The sequence below is a fragment of the Amia ocellicauda genome, chromosome 6 (assembly GCF_036373705.1).
Source record: "Amia ocellicauda isolate fAmiCal2 chromosome 6, fAmiCal2.hap1, whole genome shotgun sequence".
NCBI lineage: Eukaryota > Metazoa > Chordata > Actinopteri > Amiiformes > Amiidae > Amia > Amia ocellicauda.
In genome coordinates this window covers 8,473,506-8,497,040 of record NC_089855.1, presented here as the reverse complement: position 1 = coordinate 8,497,040, position 23,535 = coordinate 8,473,506, and the positions used below count along the sequence as shown (strand labels likewise).

The 23,535-nt window shown below is 47.1% G+C and overlaps 2 protein-coding genes and 1 long non-coding RNA gene across 5 annotated transcripts; 1 reads left to right on the top strand and 2 right to left on the bottom strand.

Moving 5' to 3' along the window:
* Positions 1-347: 347 nt before the first annotated feature.
* arl13b (ADP-ribosylation factor-like 13b) lies at positions 348-23,371 on the top strand. 3 transcript variants are annotated; one of them, XM_066706009.1, is made up of 10 exons: positions 348-893; positions 5,174-5,244; positions 6,290-6,539; positions 15,809-15,914; positions 16,483-16,685; positions 17,563-17,686; positions 18,721-18,940; positions 19,037-19,147; positions 19,970-20,038; positions 21,179-23,371. In XM_066706009.1, exons 1-10 carry the CDS (start codon positions 628-630, stop codon positions 21,253-21,255), a joined length of 1,497 nt encoding a protein of 498 aa, XP_066562106.1. In that variant the 5' UTR covers positions 348-627; the 3' UTR covers positions 21,256-23,371. The 3 variants fall into 3 exon arrangements, with proteins under 3 accessions (XP_066562106.1, XP_066562108.1, XP_066562107.1); XM_066706011.1 differs by lacking the exon at positions 21,179-23,371 and having other exon boundaries at positions 19,878-20,016; XM_066706010.1 differs by lacking the exons at positions 19,970-20,038; positions 21,179-23,371 and adding an exon at positions 19,836-19,904.
* Positions 2,250-5,177, bottom strand: LOC136750872 (uncharacterized). Its single transcript, XR_010816968.1, has 2 exons — positions 4,219-5,177; positions 2,250-3,353 (listed from the first exon to the last, which is right to left on the bottom strand). It is a non-coding gene; the product is annotated as an uncharacterized LOC136750872 (long non-coding RNA).
* On the bottom strand, positions 8,172-13,664 carry stx19 (syntaxin 19). The gene is made up of 2 exons (XM_066706014.1): positions 13,133-13,664; positions 8,172-10,144 (listed from the first exon to the last, which is right to left on the bottom strand). The coding sequence occupies exon 2, from the start codon at positions 10,050-10,052 to the stop codon at positions 9,159-9,161; it is 894 nt and encodes a 297-aa protein (XP_066562111.1). The 5' UTR covers positions 10,053-10,144; positions 13,133-13,664; the 3' UTR covers positions 8,172-9,158.
* Positions 23,372-23,535: the final 164 nt, after the last annotated feature.

The following is a 23,535-nucleotide window of genomic DNA, read 5'->3' as shown; positions in this document are numbered from 1 at the left end:
AACTATGGGACAACATTGACCCCACCTAAAATGCTGCCATAGTGTAAGTGTTCAGAAAAGGTTTTGGTCTAACACAACACTATGGTGTCTTAGTCTTGAAACTTGTTCCATCCTCTCAATACACGAATATTTGGAAGCATACCATGTACGTTTGCATTATTCATTTATACCGCCCTTTTTTAATAAACCTGCTTTGCATTCAGTCTGAAATAAACAGTGAAAGCTGTGATACACTGCAGAAGAAAGAGAGCAGTATCCCATGCTCTCCCACTGCCTCCACCGCGCAGCGCGCAGCAGTACAGCGCTCGGGTGTCACACCGCGCCTGCGCACAACAGGCGCCGTCGACGCAATCACGGCTGCAGCCATAGCAGCGCCAGGGAGGCCGGGGTAAACAAAGCGGGCCGGGGCGACACCTGCACCTCCGTCCCGACCACAGGCAGCGCGGCAGGGCGGCAGCACCCTCTCCACGGACGACCAGACCCACGGCAGGCCGGCGCCGGGGATCCCGTGACGTCAGCAAGGGATGCGCTGCAGCGTTCAATCCTGACGACAACAACAACAGCCACTGCAGCCACTACAGCCCCCGGCTTTGCGTGCTCTTCCCACCTCCTTTTCTGCAATGGAGGATGCACTCGGGGGATCTGCCCTTTCTGCCGGGGAACACGGGCTCCCTCCCCCGGCCCGTTACCGTGCGGTGTAATAATATACCCCGGGGCTCTGCGGATACACTGATCCCGGGATCGGCGTCGTTATTGCTTATCGTTATTCAGATAGTTTTTTGGGCGCTGAGTAACACACCGGCACGGCGGCACCGTCTCCCCGGCGGGAGGGCCATGTTCAGTCTGATGGCGAACTGCTGCAACTGGGTGAAACGGTGGCGAGAGCCGGCCAGGTGAGTGTGTGTGTGTGTGTGTGTGTGTATATGCATGCATGTGTTCTTGTATGCATGTCTTATTATGGTGGGGTAATGAACTAGTATTGTGACCGGTTGCCCCTCGCTGAGCTGAGATGCTCAAACAGGGTGAGTGCTTGTGCTTGTGATTATGACCCACGCTGCACTGTACTGACTAATCTCACAAGCTGACCCGCACCCCCCAGGTGGGCCACTGCAATGGACTGTGTCTGTGTTGTGGTGTGTCTTGTGTTTGCAATGTACGTGTCACAGGGTGATTGTATCCATGGCTGGATGTAAACCTGTGCATTGTGCAGTATAGTTGTAATAGGTTGTATTTGGAGTCCATGCAGAAGCCCAGTCCATGCAACACAGTTGTTAATTGGTGTGTAGCCTAATACATGAATAGACACTGATCAGTGTGTGTGAAGTGACTGGGCTGCGCTTCCTTGTTGACACACTCAGCTGGCTCCCTGGGAGATGGTAGCTTGGTGCCCAGTGGCAGCGGTGCCTGGCTGAGTGTGATGCCATCTCCCCCCTGCTGCAAACACACACTCACACACACGTAACACAGTGACACAGGCCCGCATTGGACACCCCGCTGATCAGTCAATTCAGTGCACTTTAAATCAGTTGTACTTGTTGTGGGGGACTTCTACAAAATGCTCAGTCTTACTTTTAATGATCAGTCATATTAAACACTTTTGGCGAAAATATTATTATTAGTAGTAGTAGTGGTGGTTGTTATTTAGCAGATATTGTCCAAGACGATTACAAACCCAATTGTGTGAGATGAGCTGTTTCTACAGTGCATTAAAACAATCATTAAAAGTTTGTCCACAGGACTCCGTTGTGAATGTTTTAGCTTAAATTAACACAACAATGTGAAAGTTGTGTGGCATTACTAAGTAACCATATGTGTCCCTATATAAAAGGTAACTTAAATATTTTCAGGTGTTGTGTGGGACACCCAGAGTTGCTCTCCTTATATCTGCAAGAAACACAGTGACGGTAGCATCCCTAAGGACTTCGTTTTGAAGATTGTCCTGTCCTGCATTTTTCATCGCTTATTCCAAGAGGAAGCTCTAGAACTGATAAGTGTTCCCCCTACGACTGAATTAATCACACAGTGGAAATGCTCCACAGGGCCCATTCAACAGTTTCAAACCTCATAATTCCTTTAGCATGTGGATACCAGCCAGATAAGACGGCTAAGGTGTGTTAGGGCACGTCTCTTTATATCGGCTCCATGGGGATTGATATACACCATATACACTCATTTCTCATATGCAATAGCACAACCTGGCATCGAATACACCGTTTATGACGCTGGGATACACCAATGGCAATGACATATTTGGAAACACAGAACTTTATTATGACAGGAATTCAGATGAAAGCTCAGGCTGTTTTCTGACAGGTAAGGAACGGGGAATGGGTGCAGTCGGGTCCTGCAGGTTTCTGGTCAGAAGATTGGCCCCTGTGTCCGGCTGCACCGGGACTGGGGCGGATTCGGGCAGGACTGTAATCTCCAGCTGCGGCTCCAAATGGCGAGAGGAGGTGTGGGCTGCCTCGGGGAAACAAACCAATAAAAAACTTAACATGCATTTAAAAAACTGACTATCATATTTTAATTGGCTGAAATGCATATTTGTATCAAGGCAAATATGGAATTTGAATGAAGACAATTATGTAACAGTAATTCTATTCTTTAGTGATATAATATAAAAACAAACCAGCAATCTAGCAACAATCACCTAAAAGTACATTTCGTAATGAGTGGGACAGGGCTTTAATCCATTCCTACAATACAGCAGGGCCAGATCTCTGCTGGTGTTTTCATTTGCTTTACAAGAGAGAGTGTTATTCATATAATTACAGCTGCTCTACCAGACAGACCTTTTTAGATAAGGGGTTCATTAATGCAAGGCTTGACCTGGTAATTAAACAGGATTATTACAGCGAGGGTTCAGTTTGTTTAACAGAGTTATTGTGTTTTGTTTTTGGCCCAGGCTGAGAGAGGGCCTCACTGGGATTGCCTGCGTTCCTGAGATGGTGTAAATAGGCTTGTATGTTTGTATATAGGCTATGTGTGTATTCATACAACCTAACAGTGTTACTTGCAGTCAGAGGTGTAACGGGGATATGTTTAAATAAAGACTAATTTCCCTGATCCTTCAATTAGACGTGAAAGGTACTTTCCAGAAAGCAACAGTGTTTCTATATCGGGACGGTCGTATTAAGTCCTCCGTCCGGCCCATGTGTGAGCGCAGCTCTAAGTCACAAGGACGAGGAGCAAATCCCCGCCAATCCGTGTGTCACCGGGCCCGGGGGGGGCTGGGCAGGGCGGTGCCAGCAGGTCTTCTGTCGTCAGTCGGTCGCTGTCCGGCCACAGACCTGCTGCTCATGAAGCCATCCTGGTTCCAGAGGACCGTCCACCAGATCGTGCTTCTGATGTCCCTGAAGCGGAAATGCCGTAGTTAAGTACCTGCCTGCCAGTGCTCTGTGGTTCAGTGGTTCAGTGTCTCCAAGAAAGAAAGGCTGTTTGGTGCACTTTCTGAAGCTGGGCAGAAGACATGGATCACTCTTTAGTCGTCTGTGCACTTTTTTAATTGTGAAACTTGACCACTGTTTGGTCGCCCTACTGTGTGATCGAACTGGTGAACTGATTTTCAAAGTGCTGTTCTTCCAGGTGCTTTATGGTTATTGCGGTGCAGTTATCTCATTGTTCCTGCAGGGGCCACCTTCATGTGTTTGAGGAATCCTGCGGTGAACAGCCCCAAAATGAGGGTTCGGCTAAATCAGCTGGCATGAAACTTGCATTATAGCGTTAATTAATTCATTAATTGACTTAATTGATATTGTACTCCAATCATCTTGGCTTTGTTTGAACACAGATTCTGCATGCATACTCCTCTTGTATAACTGCAGTGTAAACAAATAGACCAGCTGTACAAGATAGCTGGATTATAACTGAAAGTAGAGTGTAAAGACAGGCTTTGAATCTTGTACAGTACAGGTACTGGTTAACGTGTGCTAAAAATACTGGACTTCATTATGCATTGAGATGTTCTTCACTCTAACGAGTTGTATTCTTTCTGAAAAGAGAGAGTGGCAACCTAAGCAATTTTGACGAGGGGAACAAATGGTTTAAAACTATGTATGCATTGTGTCTGTAATCCTGCAGATTTTCCCAGATTTATTTCTGCTGCACTGCAAGTGCTGCCGATCCTGTCTCGACAGGTTTTCCTTTGTGTCATTGCCAGGACTGTGGGAACAACATACCACTTAGATTTGTCTGGCCATGCTGTTTGACCATACTTACCTTGAGAGATACTTAGCCTTAGAGACATCTCTTCGTCAAGTAACAGCAGAGTTACAGTTGTTTACAGTACCACCATTTCAGTGTCATATCAGATGATCAATCAAGGGTAAAATCACTAATCAATCTCAGTTAAATTCAGTTCATTCCTGTGTTGGTTGCATCTATAGATGTGTTTAGACAGAACTAGCCGTGCCATTTAATCCTGTACAGATCCCCTTCCAGCTTAATCATATAGATACAGCGAAAGTGTGTTGAGGTGCCTTTCTGACACTAATACAGCCGCCCACAATAGCAGTCTTCTACAGGAGGAGAAATGTGTGTCTGTGTAACCCTGCAGCTGTATTGTATATTTGTTTTATACTAAACAGGCTCTCACACCAAACAAACCACAGAGATGTTGATGCGTCAATGTGTTGATAATTTAAGAAGGATCCTGTTTCTTTAGCCTTAATATGAACCCAGAAATTCCCCAAAGGAGATTCAGTTCAAGGCATAAGCCCTGACATATATGTTTGTCTGTGTAACATGTATGCTCTGTGGTCCAGGGCCAAGGAGGCTCACAGCTGCAGGTGATTGATTAGCCCCCCGGCAGAAAGCTGTGCCAGTGACCTGGGTATGCTCCCTGCCCAGGCTGCCCTCGCGCCACAGTGTGGCGTTTAGTCAAACTCTTTGGGTCATACAGACGGTTCTAGAAAGGCAGTGTTATGTGTATTAAAGGTGTTGCAATAATACTTGTCAGTTACTGTGAGAAGTAGATGCCATCTTTAATCATAGAACAGTATGTCCTCGCACTCCATCTCTGTGTCGAGGCGAGCGTGTGCTTGTGTTTGTACTGTTTGGGCACTGAACCCCATCCACACCAATGTAAACGTGCAAACGAATCTGTTCAGCCCTAGACATGCAGAGTTCACTTGCTCATGTTCCCAAAAGTCATCGAATGCGTCTCTCATTTCAGAAAAGTGACCTTGGTGATGGTGGGACTCGACAACGCTGGAAAAACGGCGACGGTGAGAGGCATTCAGGGAGGTGAGCTCACTGTAATCCGTCTCCAGGGTTTACTTGAGTGCTTGTAGGATGTTTGTGTGGCCTTGGATCTGTTTGGCTTTGTTAGTAAGAACCACATGGTTTAACAGGACGACCCGAAGGACTGGAACAGCCTCACTGTGCGATTTTAATTTTAGTCCCCAATATTGGTGGCACTTAACTGAGCGAAAGAAAACGGGGAGCCAGCATCAAAAATGGACTCCAAGCTGAACTAATCCACTGAACTAGTTACAGTTAATAATGTTTGCGATTATGATTTCGGTAAGGTATCTTTCTTGTTCTCCACGCTGGCAGACCAGCAAAGCACGCATCCTTTGCTCCTCACGCGCTCCCAGCACAACGGGGCTTGAATAGCGCTGGCTCTGAGATCGATCGGTCATCTGACACTTGATTTCTGATGCTAAGAGCGCGGCTCTCAAGCAGCACAAAGCCTCCAGTGGAACCTGGACAGCTGCTGTCAGTCGCATGTGTTCGTCTCGAGAGCCGGGCGTCAAGAAAGTGTTTTCTGCGGCTCGCTGACAATTAAAAAAAGAAGTGTCAGTTTGCCTTTAGACTCTTCAAAGGGTTCTTTGTGTAATTCGAACATCAAAACCAGTTTGCTGAATTAACTTCAAGAGCAGACGTCTTGCTGTGCGTTACGGCAGAATCGCAGAGACGCAAGCATCGGCACGGGGAGCCGTGAGGCGGAGACGCTGCGTCTCTCTGCGCTCCTTGATGCCGCGGTGGTTTTTGGACATCATAGAGCTCATTCTTCTGCTTGTGATCTCCACCTCTTCTCCCTGGGTTTTTCAGTTCACAGTTTCATCCCCTTGTCTGGTTTTGACCCATTATAACCACAATAACATTATAACAATGAGAGGAGACAAATCTAAACACACACTGAATGCGTTTCAGCAGAAGGTGATTAAAAGAGCATTTCCTTGAATTTAATTGAAAGACTAGAGGCACAGAACTCAGTGATTTGAGAAGAAACGCAGCCCTTGTGAGAATTGGTGGTTGATTGTGTGTGTGTGTGTGTTTTTTGCAGAAAATCCTGAGGACGTGGCCCCCACCGTGGGCTTCTCCAAGATCGACCTGAAGCAGGGCAAGTTCGAGGTGACCATCTTCGACCTGGGCGGGGGCAAGCGGATCCGGGGCATCTGGAAGAACTACTACTCGGAGTCGTACGGCGTGGTGTTCGTGGTGGACTCGAGCGACGTGGAGCGCATCCAGGAGACCAAGGAGACCATGGCCGAGGTCCTGAGACACCCGCGCATCGCCGGGAAGCCTGTGCTCGTGTGAGTCGCTGTCTTTCTCTGCTCGGCTCGGAGGGTGGGAGACGGGACGGCGCGGCGCGGTGTTGTCCGTCGTGATAATTAAAGTTGCGGTGATGCCAGATTCTCCTGATGTTTTTCCCAACGGAGATGATGCTGTGAGATCATTTGTGAAGGGGCAGCAGATATATAAGGTTAGTTAGTAAGCTGTGTGTCTCTGTGCAGCAATGCCACTGCTCTGAATTAGTTAATAACATTAATGGACAGTGCGTGAGTTGTGTTGATGTGAATGCACGCTAGATGGCAGCGTTGCTTCTTTGTGGAAAGTCTTTCACCGGCCCAAACAGCCGCACTTCATTATGATTTGAGATTTAACCCTGCTGTGGTACCATGGGGTCTCTGTGACCGCACCCCAATGGTACTGTCAATGTAACTTTTTTCATGGTACCAGAGCAGGGTTAATGGTTGAACGATTAAAGTCGTGATGATTATTGTTTTCTTGGATACGTATACGTATCACTCATTTAAAATCAAAAACACAAATACGATCGACAGTTCATTTTCATCTCAGTGCTTTTTTCCAGGTCTACCTTTTCAGCAGAGTATCAGAGGGTAAATCAGTGTTTTATTATATATCTATGTATTTTTAAAGTTGGTGAAGTTTGTATGATAAGTTTGTAAGCTGTAACACCAGTTTATTTTCCAAGTGAGAATGACATGAAGATCAGAAAAAGAAAAAGGTGTTGCATTGGCCCAGTGCCAGTTTCAGTTCAATTACAAAAGTATTACCATTGTGCATCTTTTAACAAAGGGGTGGGTGAATTTAACACGCTGCTTGAGTTTTATGAAACCTTAACTAACAGGGTGGTGTGGTTGTTCTTCTCTCTCTCTCTCTCTCCAAGGGCTAGTTTTAATTAGTTAAATCGCTCAACAAGCAGTTGCAAGCTCCTACAAGGCCATACATGTTCCTTTGAGCTGGACGGGGCTTTTGAAAAATATCCCCTCTTTCCTTTTCCTTTCTTCACATTCTCGAGTGGGTCTGACTGCTGCCTGTTAAACAGCGTGCGGCTCCACCCAGTCCCGTGTGTTTACTCTGACAACAGACGCCTGTGTAAAGACAGCTGCTCTGGTCATCGTTTTTATGGCTCAAACAAACAGCGCGGTGATAGGAGACTCGTAAAAGTCTGGTGAACCCGCGCACTTCGTCAAGCTCGAGGCAGAGCCAGGAGACGCAACCCGAAACTCCCCTCTGATGGATTGTCATCGGCATCTATCGCGATCGACGGTCTGATGAACGATGGAGTGCTTCGGGAGGCGGATCGATCTCATTTGGCCTCTTGTTTCCGGCATGGTGGTCAAATAACACACTGCTGTCCCTTCACAGCGCGTTTCCAGCAAGACAGACAGAGTGTATAGATGCACCCGTGTGCCTGTGACAGCCAGCATTCAGTCACACAGGACAGCCAGGCGCTTGATAATGACCGTTACATCAGCCAGAATTGAATAATGACTCCCAGGCAGCGACCTTTGATTTGTGGCAGCTGTTTTAGCAACACAGGACTTCCTACACACCCTGCCTCGAAAAAACTAAACAAACAATGACAAAGTAAATGAACCGATACTGTCAGTGTGGTTAATATGGACACATACTTCTCCTTTGCCACAAACCAGGCAGTCGCCACTTTTTTATTTGCAGTCGGACACATATCGGTACAGTTCACGGTCTCGTACAAGGTAACTGAAAATACGTGCAGACGAGGGACCAGGAAAAAGTGCTTTTTTTAAATTCCGTAACAGCCGCTGATATCTCCAGGGCGAAAATGAATAATAAATAAAATGGCAGAGCACACCTGTCAGACACAGAGTAGAGCGGTCTGAAGGCTTGCAAAGAAAGACCATTATTGTTTTTCTATGCTGGTTTAAATGTACGTGAAGGCACCCGCAGAAAATAGACCAGAAATCATTTTCAGCTTCAGGCCTGGTGTATTTTGCCATTATATGAAATTTGAGTAATGTAAAAAGACTATAAAAAGAGCTTGATTTGAAGAAAAATAGAAACCGTCTGACACAATTGTGCACAACTAAGAAAAAAACAACAAACAAAACATATATTCGATTCTTTCCCCATACTTGTTGATTTTTGCATACTTTAAAAGTGTTTTTTTTTATACAAACCGGTCCTGGAGTACCCCCTGCCCTGTTGGTTTTTGTTCCAACTGAGGTCTTAATTGCTTAATTGAATCCTTAATTGACCTAACAAAGCAATATACCATTCAATTAAGTAATGAAGACCTAGGTTGGAACAAAAACCAGCAGTGCAGGGGGTACTCCAGGACCGGTTTGAAAACCCCTGACTTAAAATAATGAACATAATGTATGTGTGTGTTAAAGTGTATAACATGATTAGAATCTGGTATAAGAGTTTGACTGTCAGTACAGAAGTGTGATCGCTTTCTCCACAGACACACGCACAGTACACCGACTGTTCTTGAGTTCCTGCTTCCTTTCCAAAGACCACTGAGGTTTTATCTTGTGTCTGTCTTGGATAGAAACCCAGGCCCCCCTGTTGCCCTACGATGAGTAACTGCCCCCTCGTTCCTGACCCCGTCACTGAGCGAGGCGTCCTGTGCGGCCGAGGCTCTGCTAGTTACAGCAGGGGCAGCAGCAGCAGCATATCTGTCTGAGAGGGTGCTTCTTCTGGTATCGGGCGGCCATCTTGAATTTCTCATTGGACACCTGCACGAAGTCCTGCGTCTTCTGCAGGTTGCACTCGATGTTCTCGATGGCCTGGCCCTGCTCCTCCGCCACCATGTAGATCTCCAGGAAGAGGTCGCGAAGGTCCTTCATGTTGCTCTCCAGGCTCATGAGCTCCTTGTGCCGCTGCTCGATCTCGGACAGCTGCGTCCGCGTGACCTTCACGTCATGCAGCACGTTCTCGTTGAACACCTCCCACTTGCCCTGCGCCATCATGTCCTCCACGTCTTCCTCAGACACGTCCTTGCCGGCTACCTCCAGCTGGCGCACGATGAACTGCTTGCACTTGTCCTGCTTGGTGAGCAGTGTGTCGTTGTACTGCCGGATCACCCGCTGGAACTGGCGGAAGAGCGCCGCGTGCTGCGCGCCCTGGATGCGGGCGACGGCCGCGTTGACGCCATGCTCGGCCTCCGCGCTCTTCACCTGCTTGGCCAGGGCGTCCAGCCGGCGGTGGATGCTCTCGGCCTGCAGCTTGATGTCCCGCGTGATGCTGCTCTCCTTCTTCATGACACTGAAGCGCCGCATGGTGGCCACCAGGTTCTTCTGCTGCTGGCTGAAGAGCTTGACCTCCTCCGCCAGGTCACCGATGTCGTCACGCACGCGTTGCGCGTCGCTCAGGAAGTTCTCCAGCACCGGCACCGCCTCGAACATCACGGCCTGGGGGCTGAACAGCCCCGCGCCGCCCCCCACGTCCTCGGAGAGCGGGTCCTCGCCCTGGCCCGCCCGCGCCTGCGCCTCCGCCTCCTTCGTCCTCTGGCGGAGCTCCTCCAGACGGTCCTTCATGTCTCCTTGCTTTTGGTTTTATATGTCTTTTGTGTGAGTGTTTTTGTTTTTTCTCTCCGTGGTGTTGGTTATGGGTCTGTAAAGGCACGGATCTGAAATTATAAATAAAAATAAAAGAGTTGGTCAGCAAATAAAAAGAAAACGACAGGAGGAAATCAAAGGGCGTCTATGGTCTAAGGCAGGTTTCTTTACTGACCACGATCATACAGGACCAAATCCCCCGGTCATCCTTTTATCTTCCTCTCACCCCCATGACATTGGGATAGTTTTAATCTTTTTTTTTTTATCTAAGCAGCTTGACTACCAGTTGTGATTTTACACCTATTATGGAATCCATGCCAAATAGACTGGCGGTCTTACTAGTCTTAGTGCGGACGCGTAGCAATCTCAGTCTCTAGACCCAGGGGTACTGGAGCGAGCGCAGACAGACAGAGAGCGACAGAAGGAGGATGAGAACAATTCAAGAGCAAGAAAGTATTGATAATTGAAGTGTGTGTGTGTGTGTGTGTGTTTGTGCAGAAGGTACCTAACCACACAAAGCCGGGAACAACACCCCTTCCCTGCAGCTCTGCTCTGGGCGAACGTGCTGTGTGGGTGTGCCGCTCTGGAAACCAAATGAACCGACAAGGGCAGGGGCGTCTGTCTGCGGCGCTTCCAGCACATCAAGGCTTTGCTTTTCCCCAGTGGACGTCCCGTGTTTACAGGGCTCCATATGAATGTTCCTTCCTTGGTTTTTATCTGCTCTTCAGCTCTCTCTGGGCATCACACAGGTTTCTCAGAAGGCCCTGTGCGTTGCAGTGCGTTTCCGTTTGCAGAACCTTTTGCTCCAGTGCAACGTCCCACATGTACACAAATGTAACTGTGTGACCTCTTGCTAGCTCTGCAACTGAAAGCTTTCACAGGGAATCAGTGGGGTATTCACACTAGTGAAGGCAGTTGACTGTAGCGCATTCGTTCTCCTTCCAATGAGAGACCTTGAAAACTTTCCAAAAATGTGAACAGTTATCTCTGCAAGGCTGTGGCACGGAATTCAGCTTTTCCTGTAAAGATCTTCTGAATTGACTGTAAAAGGGACCAAGAAAAAGATGTCACACTAGTCTTGCATGTGAACCGAATACCGCTGCCTGTTCGGTGTGCAGATCTGTGCGACAGTCTCCGCGATTTCCCAGGCCAGAGGTCTATATATATACTTTACAGCGGTGCACTTGAGTTCGGGACAGGACTCATAGCAGAGTGATGACTCTACTTTCTGATATCTGTCCCACTGCTTTATGCATTTTTGATGTCTTTTTTTTCCCCCCTTGAAAGGAAAATGAAACCCAGGCCGACTCCAAGTTCAGCAAAGATCATGTGAAAGTAAACGGTGGCCATCTTCGATATTATAAATAAACTGGCTATATTGTAACATTAGCGACCTTCTGAGTCTGAGAGAGCTGAGCTGGTGTAACTTCTCAAGTGCTTTCTAAACCGTCAAGAATGCAAATTGTGTTGTGGATGCAAATGGCGCTAACCCAATCCCCTTAGGGTTAAAGCTTATTAAAATAAGAGCTGCCATTGTTTGGGCCTTCGGTGGAAAGCCTGCCAGAGCTTTCTTCAACCTCGGAGGTGAGACTTCCTTTCCGCAAGACCCAATTAAGGAATTACCTAACCAATCATAGTGCTACAGCTGCAGATTGCTTAGTCGGGCCTGTGTGATTACAGCATTGCAGCCAAAGCACTTTTTTTTATGTCCCACACCCATTTAAAAACCTTCAGAGTCTCGTCTTTTTAAGATCTACAATCAATCGAAATGCAATCGTAATATCGCCTCGTCCTCCACGTGACTGTTGTGCAGGAGCAGGGCTTCAGTGAACCTGTTCTCATTGTCAGCTGACTTCCCCATACTTATGCATCTTCCTTTTCTCGTCCTTGAGTCTCAGATCTCAGGCATCCGGCAGCGTTTTACACTTTTGAAATTGTGAAAAATTAAGATATAGTGTCTGATAATACCTAGGAATAGTGATGTGTAGTTGTGTAGTAAGTGTAATAACAGTTATTTGTTAAATGGGTAAATTATAATATAGTAGTTTTTACCCCCCAGTTACTTCATGCTGTCAACAGTACTGACGCATGAGCCAGGAATGTCAAGGAAAGTATCTGATAATGGTGTCGTCTGCTGTTGGTCTGATTACAGGATCTGTGTTATAAAAATACACTGAAATATCCCCCTGGATCGGGGAAGTCTGCGAAGTTGCGGCAAGCGTTTGTCCTTTATAACAAACCAAACCGTTTAGCTCAACTTCCATTTCCATGATGCGTTTGAATTGGAAAGCGGTGAACGAGTTTTATTCGTCACAGTCGTCAAGCCCCTGATTCTGTCCGTGACGTTTGAAGGGAGACCCCATGTCGTGCTGACTTCTCACCCATGGAAAGCTCAGTATATATTTCAGTTTGACTCTTGCAAATCCAGTGTCTTGCAGTGCTTTTCAGTTTCCTTGGCATAATTGTTTCTCGTTGAGGGTCAAACCTGTTTATAGTATAAACTTGCGTCAACACCCACCACTTACTGTGACGCCTATGAAAAAGAATACCTTGTAGATCTCTTCTGTAATGAGATACAGTGAGAGTTAAACTGTACCAGGACATTGACAGCTTTTTATTACATGACACGATTCCACACTTTCTGGCATTTGAGTTGGGAAACTATAGAAAACTTTTTTCAACCTCTAAAGGCATAGTTTTCAGTTTTCACACATCCAGCCGCACTGCCTTGCATTAAAACATGTCCAGCAATAGCTTAAGACACATTTTTGGCAACTGGCATTCCAGTAAAGCTGCTTTACATAACTTAAACTGTGCCAGTCTTCCTGCGATCGCAAAAACAAAATACTTATTTCTATGTAATGTACAAGATATACAGAAAAGAACCCTGTATATAACATATTTAACATACCTGTAATGTAACAGTTTAGTTTCCCATCCTATTTAAACTCATCTCAACTAAAGTGAAGTTATTTTTCCCCCTGTGGCATTACAGGCAATGTTGTGGTCTGGAAATATGTTACTTTTCCCAAAACAAACCAATTAGATAAGTGACTTACCTTGCGTGTTCTTCAGAAGCTGAAACTCATTTCTAAAGACCCCAGAGCAGGTGTCCTCTTCCCTGGGGTCCAGCTGCCGGCAACCTGGTGGTCTTCACTTCAGGAATCCCCATCAGGCAGAGACCCCCAGATTACAGCCCCCGAGGGCATAGCTGTAGCTTTGGCTCTGACTTCCCCGAAACCCTAGAAAACATTCCAGGAGACTAATGCGCTCATCAGCCCTCTCTCTCTCTCAGCTCGTTGTGTCGTCTAGAGAGCCTGGCGCCTGGGAAATCTAGTTTAACCAGTTACAGGCCCAGCCCAGCCCGGCCACAGGGGCTGCCTGTGTGACCAATAGCGTGGAGCGGCTGGGGCTCATTAGGCTATCTGCACAACTCAGGATGACGTGATTGAATAACCTGGAGGAAGACAGCGTGCTGCTCACAGCATGTGCTGCCTTTTGTCTCGGACGCTCTGTATTCGAGTTGGTTAGCACACGTGTGTGACGGGGGTTCGGCTGATTGCTTCTGATGAGCTCTTGTGTGCGTTGTTTTGTTCTCAGCGGCAGGAATGTCACACAGGAGACGTTTCCTGATTAAAGATTAAAGTTGCTGACATGGAGGACGGCCCCAAGAAGGAGAACAGACCTCAGTTTTGCAGCAGGACAGTGGCCTTTTGCAGTTTCCTCATTATTTGCTCATGATCTGCTTTTGAAGGAAAGAAGAACAATGAAGTGAAGCGCACGGTTCAAATAAACAAATGACCATATGAGACAACAAAGCATTTCCAATTCCCAAACCTAGGTTGAGAGAAATTTATTTCATTGCAGTCACAGAATAGGGACCGCTTTGCCATTTAGTCCTCGGGGCACTTTATTTTGCTTTTCAGTCGAGGAATGATGGAAACCACCTCGTGTTCGACTGACTGAGATTCCAGAGTGTCGGCAGTCGTTTATAAAAGTAGCCTGTCGGTCGAGTTCTGCCTTTGGCACGCGCCCCGAGTGCACAAACACAATCCAGGGCAATACCAGTAGACGTATGGACTTCTCCGTTTGATTACTTTTCCAACATGCCAGCTTCCCTCCGATGTCGAGTGTAAAGATGTACTGCCTCGGCCCCGGCCCCTGTTTTATCGGACTGTTATGTTCGTTGTACGTCTGAAGATTGGTTACATTCACCTGCATGATTACATGACGAAGTGCGAGTTACAAGAAACAGATGTAGCGGATAAGCATTCGATCACAGAAGCAGAGGCCAAATGTAAACAATCCACTGACCGTTAGAACATTTTATTTAAGTGAGAATGAGAAACGCTGATGTTTCGTTCACTGTGTGGGGAGAGTTGATCCTTGTCTGTAACTGGAACGATTCGGTGAACAGGACATTTCGCTTTAATGACACTTTTCTGTTGACACTGGTCTTAAAGTCAAGGAAAACGTGTTCATTCTGCTTTTCACCGTCACCTGTTTTTCACAACCTGTATCTGTACTCTTTCCTCCTTTTCCATGGGATATTGTTGGTCAAAGAATGTGTCGTGCGGCTCTTGCATTTTAAGAGAGCGCAGGGCCATCGTTTTTGTTATATTCCTTAATAAAGTACGATTGTTACAATATATCACATTATTATGACATGCAATTACCCATGTATCCAGCTGGGTTTCTGCTGGAGCAATGTGATTTAGTTGGAGACATGGATCTTATTTATTATTATTATTATTTAAATGATCTTCAATCTTACAAATCTTTGTTCTTTATTTATTCTTTGGTTGTTTGCACATGAGCGAATAATCACAAATGCAATATCTGTCCACACTTTATGTTGTCGCACCCACAGAAATATGGAGATCTCGCAGGTGCACTACTGCCAGACCAGTTTATTCTGTTGAGTCATCCTGATCGAAACCGGTTTGATCATCTTTCACATCGGGAAAAACAAAAAGGTTTCCCCAGACACGCACTGCCAGCACTTAATAAAGGAACTGTCACTGCACAGCTCTGGAGCAGTGGCCTGCGCAGTGCTGCTGTTCAGTCTGAGTGTCATCTCGTGAGGTTTTAGATCATGAAGAAGGAAGAGGGGATTCCGTACAAACCGCACAATGTGTGCCAACATGCCTGCGATCTCAGGGTTTGAGTGTCAGTTGACTGTTCATTCGTATCCCACTCCCCTTAAGGGTCTATATGGTGTTTGGCTGAGTACAGGTGTGAGGGATAGGCATACAGGAGGCGTCTTAAGGGTACAGGAGGCATCTTAGGCATACAGGAGGCGTACAGGAGGCATACAGGAGGTGTCTTAGACGTACAGGAGGCATACAGGAGGTGTCTTAGGCGTAGAGAAGGTGACATTTGGTATTGCCAGCTCATATAAACAACACGGCTATACTCCATACCTACTGCAAAAGACTGCTACTACCACTACTGCTCCTAATAAAGATGATACATTTTGACTGATGGAGCTTTTCAGCTCTTGCCAAGCTCGTTTCACAGTCGGTCTCCACACCGACCTGCCTGGCTGTCTGGAATGCTGCAGGATTATCTTGAGGCGCTATATTATCTTCCTTTCACGATCAGTCTTTCCAAGGCCTCTACACGCTGGGTTCAGAGAGCGGCCCGGCTCACTAATAATAACCTTAATAATATGCAGTAGCTTTATTGCCAGGTAGAATTTACTTTGAATTAAGTCACTGATTGCTTCCTTTCAGGCTGGCCAATAAACAGGACTGCGACGGGGCCTTGGCCGAGGCAGACATCATCGAGTATCTCTCTCTGGAGAAGCTGGTGAACGAGAACAAGTGTCTGTGTCAGATTGTAAGTATTTACAGAAAGAAAGACAGAAAGCACAAAGAACGCTCTCTCGGATTGTGATCAATATCTTTTCTCAAACTGTCCCTCCCTCTTTTTTGCGATGTACTTGTTGTGATGTGGGAAAGGAACTTCTCTCACTGTGGAAATCTCGTTTTCATGCACACGGGGTTTGACAACGTCCAGGAACTCTCCCGTCCTCGTGGAAAGCATGTTGGCAGCCTTCACTTCTCATTCAGGATGTTGTGTCATTTCATTGGTGCAGGTCAAGGTCTTTCACGCAGGCATACAGTGTTCTTCAACAATTCAGTTTGTATTTTAATTGTTATTTGTGTACTGTTACGTTTAATGCTCTAGAAGGCAAGTGTTTCATTCAGCAAGGGTTGGCTGGATATGAAGACAAAATGGCAGGCTCAGTTGCTTTTCAGTTGTATAAATATGTTTTATATGATTTAAAAGATCTGAAAAAGGATATTCTATGGAGTTATTTCTCTTGGACGGCGCTAGCCTCCCATGGTAGCGTTACGGCAGGAGTAATACTATGAAAAGAGCTTCAATAATCGCCTCCTCACAGGAGCCGTGCTCGGCCGTGATTGGCTACGGCAAGAAACTGGACAAGTCCATCAAGAAGGGGCTGGCCTGGCTGCTGAGCAACATCGCCAAGGACTACGAGGCCTTAAATGAGCGCGTGCAGAAGGACACGGCCGAGCAGAGGGCGCTGGAGGAGCAGGAGAAGCGTGAGAGGGCGGAGCGCGTGCGTCGGCTTCGAGAAGAGAGGTGAGACCCGCAGATATCATTGAGCTGAGTGTTTAAGAAAACATCAGAGAGTTTACAATCGAGAGGAGCCCATTCACCCCATCGTGCTCGTTTGATGCCCATTAATAAATAAGTGATCAAGGATCCTATCCAGTCTGTTTTTGAATGATCCCAAATTGTCTCTTCAGCCACATCGCTGGGGAGTTTGTTCAGATTGTGACGCCTCTCTGTGTGAAGAAGTGTCTCCTGATTTCTGTCTTGAATGCCTTGAAGCCCAATTTCCATTTGTGTCCCCGGGTGCGTGTGTCCCTGCTGATCTGGAAAAGCTCCTCTGGTTTGATGTGGTCGATGCCTTTCATGATTTTGAAGACTTGGATCGAGTCCCCACATAGTCTCCTCTGTTCCAGGGTGAAAAGGTTCAGTTCCTTAGTCTCTCAGTAGGACATTCCCTTCAGACCTGGAATAAGTCTGGTTGCTCTCCTCTGAACTGCCTCTAGAGCAGCGATTTATAATATATGTTAAGTAGGTATCGTGAGGCACGAAGCCCCTGAGAAATAAACACACCGCATATTGATGGAGAAACGGCCCCTGGAGAGAGATTACAGACTCATGCTTCCTCGGCGTAGCTGCCGGAGCAATACTGTAGATTAGGAGACGGCCTCCATCAATCTTCACTGTAATGACTGCCGTCTCCCTTCTGCCTCCATTCGTGTCGGAAAAGACATCTGCAGGCTGTAACAGTGAAAAACAAGAATCCTAACAAACGTAAACCTGTCTGGGACTCCCTCCTGGAAACTCTGAGCAGCCCGGCTCCGGCATCCCTCCTTATAGGGCTGCGTCGGCCCGGGCTCTGGCCTGCGGGGCGACTGACATATTTGGAGTGTTTTTGCCCCGACAGGGAGCAGAGAGAGAGGGAGGAGGCAGAGCGAGAGGGGAGGCCCGTGCCAGAAGAGGACGAGGAGGCGGAGGAGGATGGCACCGTGTCGAACCCTTTTCAGCCCATCACTGACGTCATCACTGAGGTGTGTGCGCTGCAGAGAGAGAGGGAGATGGGGACAGCAGTGTTTGAATCGGGTTAGAGCTTATGGGGGGTCCCTAATCCTGAGGAGGGGGCGTTGCCAAAAAAAACAAATGTATCTTTTTCATAATGACATTATCCTTCAAGAAAAGACTGTGGGCATAAATACATTGATAAATCTCTAATAATATTTCTTTAAAATAAAAACCATTGCAACCATTGCACACAGACAAAACAACCTGCGTTTCTGTGAAGACATTTGCATTTCAATTCAATATTGAACTAGTTGCTGCTAGACCTAGCTGAACAAACATGCAGACATCGCAGCTGCGTTTCTAATGCAGTGTGGTGTAATTTTACATTTCCTGAATCTTTGACAGGATTATATATTTTTTAAATAGTTTTTAATGTTCCTAGATCTCACAGTGATAACATAAGGAAGATACGGTTTAGGTGACAACAAAAAAAAGCTGGTAACACATTTCTTTGCACAGTGCAAACAGACAACATACAAATATGCTGACATTAAATGAAAGATCAGTGTCTAATTGTGTAAGTATTCTTTTCTCAAAATGAATAACTTGAATAATATCATTCAGAATAACGAAGTTTGCGTTAGCACAGCCACCTACAATTGTACGGAAGTGTATTGCTGCCACCCAAAAAAGAAAAAAATATACTTTTTTATTCTTATTTTGTATTTTGGGGGCGTGTTGGAAAAAGCCGACTACGTCATCTCGTGTCAGGGCATTCATTTTGAAAAAAAAAAAAAGTTTTTTCAATTAAATATCGGGACCCACCAAGTTCAGAGTTCTCTGTTATCAATTCGAACACGGATGGAGAGGAACACGGGGGCGGGGGGCAGTAGACACTAAAAATCACCTGCAGGAATGCTTGCTTGTTTTGAAGCCATCGTGCTGCTAACGTTGAAGAAAAACCTTCTGCCCGTGTGTGTGTGTCCGTCCGTCCGTCCCTGCGCATCCTCCCTCCCCCCGTCCTCCCGCGCCTCAGTCTCCTGTGTCTGTCTCCTGGCTCTAGAACGAGGACAAGCGCCGGAGAGAGAAGGAGAGGAAGCCGCGGGCCGAGGCGCTGCCCCTGGCGCCGGGCCGGGTGGAGGACGCGGACGCGGAGAGCGCCGCCGTGCTGGACGACTACAGCGCCGCTCTGAGCCGGCAGCTGCGGCACGAGCAGGAGGAAGAGGAGGGGGAGGAGGAGGAGGAGGAGAGCGAGAGGCAGACCCCCGACAGCACGGACTCAGGTGTCCTGTCCTGAGATGCGTATTGTTGTGTGTCCGAGTCTCTGCCCCGCCCCCGAGGTGACGACGCCCATGTGCTTTGTGTGTTTTGTGTGTCAGAGCGCGCCAAGAAGAAGACCAAGAAGCTGCGACTGAGGCGGAAGAACCGCGTCGACCCGCTGAGGACGGACGAAACCGCGGCCGAGAGCCCCACGCCACCGCCTCCCCCCGGTGAGCACCGAGGAGCAGCGCACAAGCACACGCACACGCACACGGCAGGATTCTTTATCAATCATTAGAAACCCTGTGTGCCTCCAGTTTAACACCACTAGGACAGGATTAGTTCATAAGTCAGCTCTGTCTCATCCAGGCATCTTCTCTGTGGACACCTGCTGGACATCTAGAGTGTCTCTGTTTTGGTGCTGTAGAGACACTGATGTTTGTCCCGAAATAATTATACAATTGTGTGTTTTTTGTTTGTTTTTTAGCATAATACATTTGGGTTTCATTGAACAACACATGGAAAGTATTTTTAATGTATTATGTATGGGTATAATTAATTGAATGTGTGTCTCTGTCTCTCTCTCTCTCCGTGTCTGTGTCTCTCTGTGTGTCTCTCTGTGTGTCTCTCTGTTTGTCTCTCTGTCTCTGTGTCTCTCTGTCTGTGTGTGTGTCTCTCTGTTTGTCTCTCTGTCTCTGTGTGTGTGTGTCTCTGTCTCTCTCTGTGTCTGTGTCTCTCTGTTTGTCTCTCTGTCTCTGTGTCTCTCTGTGTGTGTGTCTCTGTCTCTGTTTCTCTCTCTCTGTGTGTCTCTGTCTCTGTTTCTTTCTCTCTGTGTGTCTCTGTCTCTCTCTCTGTGTGTCTCTGTCTCTGTTTCTTTCTCTCTGTGTGTCTCTGTCTCTCTCTGTCTGTGTGTTTAAGTCCAGGAGCACTAACTGTGTGTTGCGTTTGATCCCTCCATAGGCGGATGTTAAAGTCCTCAGTCCCGCCTCCTGCTGAGTTTCCGCTCCAGAGCCGCCTGGCTCACGTCTCTTGTGTTCTTGCATTTCTTGTAGTTGGATGGGGAACCCCCAAAGTCACTAGGCTTCCCAAACTCGAGCCGCTGGGGGATTCGAGGCGTTCTGGTAACTGTATTGTTGTTTCTCCGCATGCCTCCCCGCCTTCAGCGAAGCCCCTCCATCATGCCTGCGCTCACCAGCACCCATTGCAGACTAACCCGCCCGGCTGCCTCCTGTTGTCGTGCCACTAACACTCACCGTCTCTGCGATGCATGCTTCCCTCACCCCTGCCCCGGGCCGGACCCCGGCGTCACAGCTGGGTCGCAACCTCGCAGTGTCCATCCGGTTTGCTCTTTACACACACACGTCCACGCGGACAGTGACAGCCGTGGTGTAAGCAGGGCTGCTCTACTCGTGGATCAGGCAAGAGAGAAAGCATTTGCCTTTTACCCACTTTAAGGGGAACTCCTTTAGGGAGAAAGTCACGAAAATCATTACACAGTAACTGTTTGTGCACGTTCGAGGGCCCCGGCCCCCTCATTTTTCCGAAAGAGCCATCGGTTTGTAAAGTCATAAAGTGTTTACTCCACTGTAGCCTACACAACAGTGCCTGGAATTAAAAAAATAAAGACTACAAACTGTCGGGAAAATAGGGTGACGGGGCCCTCGATCGTGATCTTCGTGACTTTTCTGATTCCCCCATTGACTCTCAGCAAGGCATCCCCAGAGTTAGAGCCCCAGATTTCCGGTGGAGTTAATCGTTAATAACTGGACTATGAGGTTTCTACTTAAAGACAGTTTCTGGGGCATTCACTTCGTACCCGTAGTCAACCTCCGCTGCAGGCTGCTAGTGACCGGGGGCAGGTAGATCAATAACAATCAGGATTTCCTCTGACTAACATGCATGCTGACATCACCGGATCCAACACGCACGGCTGGGATGCATGTCTGGTTTGGCGTGTCGGTGAGGATGAAGCGCGTGTCGTCCCGGGCCGCATTCCTCCGTGCATGACACGCTCTGTGTGCCCGGAATGAGCCTCAGGAATGTCGACCGGTCGGCGTCCCGCTGATCTGGATGCGGATCGGCCCTCTGCCAGTGTAATCTCATCTCTGACGCTGCTGGAGTGTGTGCGTGTTCAGACACATTCATGTACATGCTTACGCTGTGCGGGCGGGCTCTTCTGTGCGCGGGGTCGGCGTGCGAGAGCGAGAGAGCCCGGTTCGGCCGGCCCCGCCTGCTAACGCACTCTTCTCTCCTCTTGGCAGATTTCTATGGCAAACCCCTCCCTCCTGTCACCGTTAGGCAGAGACCTAACAGTGACGCCCACGATGTCATCTCCTAGCTCCCCTCCGCTCGGCCTTCTGTTCCCCGACAGTCACTCCTGTCTTGTTTCGCTCGGGCCGTGCGGACGGACACGCGCGCCTCGGCCGGACCCCCGCGGGGCAAGCCACGGCGCCCGTCCGGAGCGCGGAGAGGCTGAGGGTGCGACTGCGGGCGGACAGGCGCACGGGAGGAGAATCTTTCCTTTTATCCGAGGATGAACACGATTAACTCTTCCTCAGCGATGATTATATACATACACGCATCTCTCTCCAATTGATGGTGAACTTATTCCCAAATTGGACTTGATTCACTTCTATTTTTCTATGATGTCTTGAGCAGGAAGGGACTGTTTAAAGACTCGAGCTCTTCCGTTTTGCAGGACTCCGCTTGTATCTTCTGGACTCTAGCTACACAGGAGACACTATACCTTGGGACCGTGATTTTATTTTGATTTTATACGGCTTTGAATCAGTATTTATACAGCCTTTCCGAGGGGATTCTCCCGGCCCCTCTCTCTTTTGTACTCTGTGAAGAGGGTCTGTTTACGATGGGCTTTGTTTTGTGCGCCGGTTCCTTCGTGGACACGACCTCTCTCCCCGAGAGACGCGTCCGAGTGCCGGTTCCTCCGATCGCCGAGAAGGACGCGGCCGGAGCGATTGATCTGCCTTGAGGAGAAGATACAGTAGAATATGAACCAATACGCAGATTTGGTTATTCACGTTGGCATCTAAATTGTTAGAAAGGGATCAAATGGCTTGTGAATCCGAGGAGCGCGGTGTTAGACGTGCGTTCACAGGACCGCTGCTTTCTGAAACTTTTATTATTCTACTTATTTTTATTTTTTACTTGCTTTTGTACACGAATCTTTTTTTTTTTTTTTAAAGTTCCATGTCTTGTTCGTGTCTGTGCTCCAAAAATTGGTACAAAGGAAAAAAGGGTACGAAACAGCTGTCGATGACCGAGATGTCGAAATTGTCACCCTAGAGCTGAATTTAATCGAGCTGAAATTAATCAGTGATTCATAACCTGTAAATCAGACACAGCACTATATCTCCTGGGTGTCACTGTGTCCCGTTGTGTGAATCAGCATCAAAGTCAACAATAATCAACAAGGTAGATAGTGCTGCTTTTCAGAGAAATATATATAACTTGAATCTAAAGACCAAGTTAGGAAAGATGTGTTATTACAATTGTGTTATTAATAATGTTTCCCACTGCACACATCAACAACCAGCAAGATCTTTCTCAAATTCCACCATCATTTCTTTATCTGCTCTTTTGATAGCATCTTGGGAACGCAGGGTGCCAGAACAAAAATGTGTGTGTGTGTGTGTGCGTGTGTGTCGTGAAAATAAAAACAAGCACAAAACCGATTTCAAAGTCGTGTTAAACCAGCACAACGATCCGACGCTGACCCGTCGAGCCGAGATATTCTGGAGTGTGTTTGTATTCGCCATTAAAAATATCTCAATCCAACTGTACGTGATGGTGAAACATGTCCTTTCCTTTCTGAAGACGTGCTTCACAGGAACACAGGACCTGGACAGCTTGTGAGCAGATCACTCTGAAGCTCTTCTGTAGTGAAAAGTTGGGTAAATGTTTAACTGTGGAGGCAGAAGTGTTGTCACCCGTCACACCCCTGTCTGTCTGTCTGTCAGTGTGTGCCAATGAAACGCAAAACCAGAAACTGTTCCATTAAACATCTAAGGCTTGAAGAACTAAATGCGTTTGTGATTGTGTAAGGCTTTAATAATCCACCGCTGGGCACATGGCTGATACTGAATTTGTTGCGTTTTGTTTTGATATCCTGATGATGTAAAGGGTTTAAATTAAAGTATATATACGATTGCTTTATCCCGGATTGTATTCCAGAAATGCAATGGTGGGTGTTTATTCGTGAGGGAAAGGTAGGACTTTCTTGCTGCACGCCTGTAATTCTTCAACCACACTTTGATACAAGTGACTGATGTGCTTTGTGTTTTTGTTAACATGCTTAAAGAACACATGCTTCAGATTGTAACTCATGCCGTGATACTTATATTCATTTGTGTATGCTTGAAGTGGAAAAAAACAACTGCTGCATACGATGACACTGTTAATTATTTGCTGTTTTGAATACAATCACGTTTTGCTTATGTTGGTTGTTTATTTATTTATTCATTTAGAAAAAAATCGAATCACACCATTTATGTCAGCCTGGGCATCCTCACCCAAACATTCAGCCCTCTTCATCTGCAGAGAATACACAGTTGTTCATCCTATCTGTAAGCTACTCACATTATACTGTGATTAAGTAAAA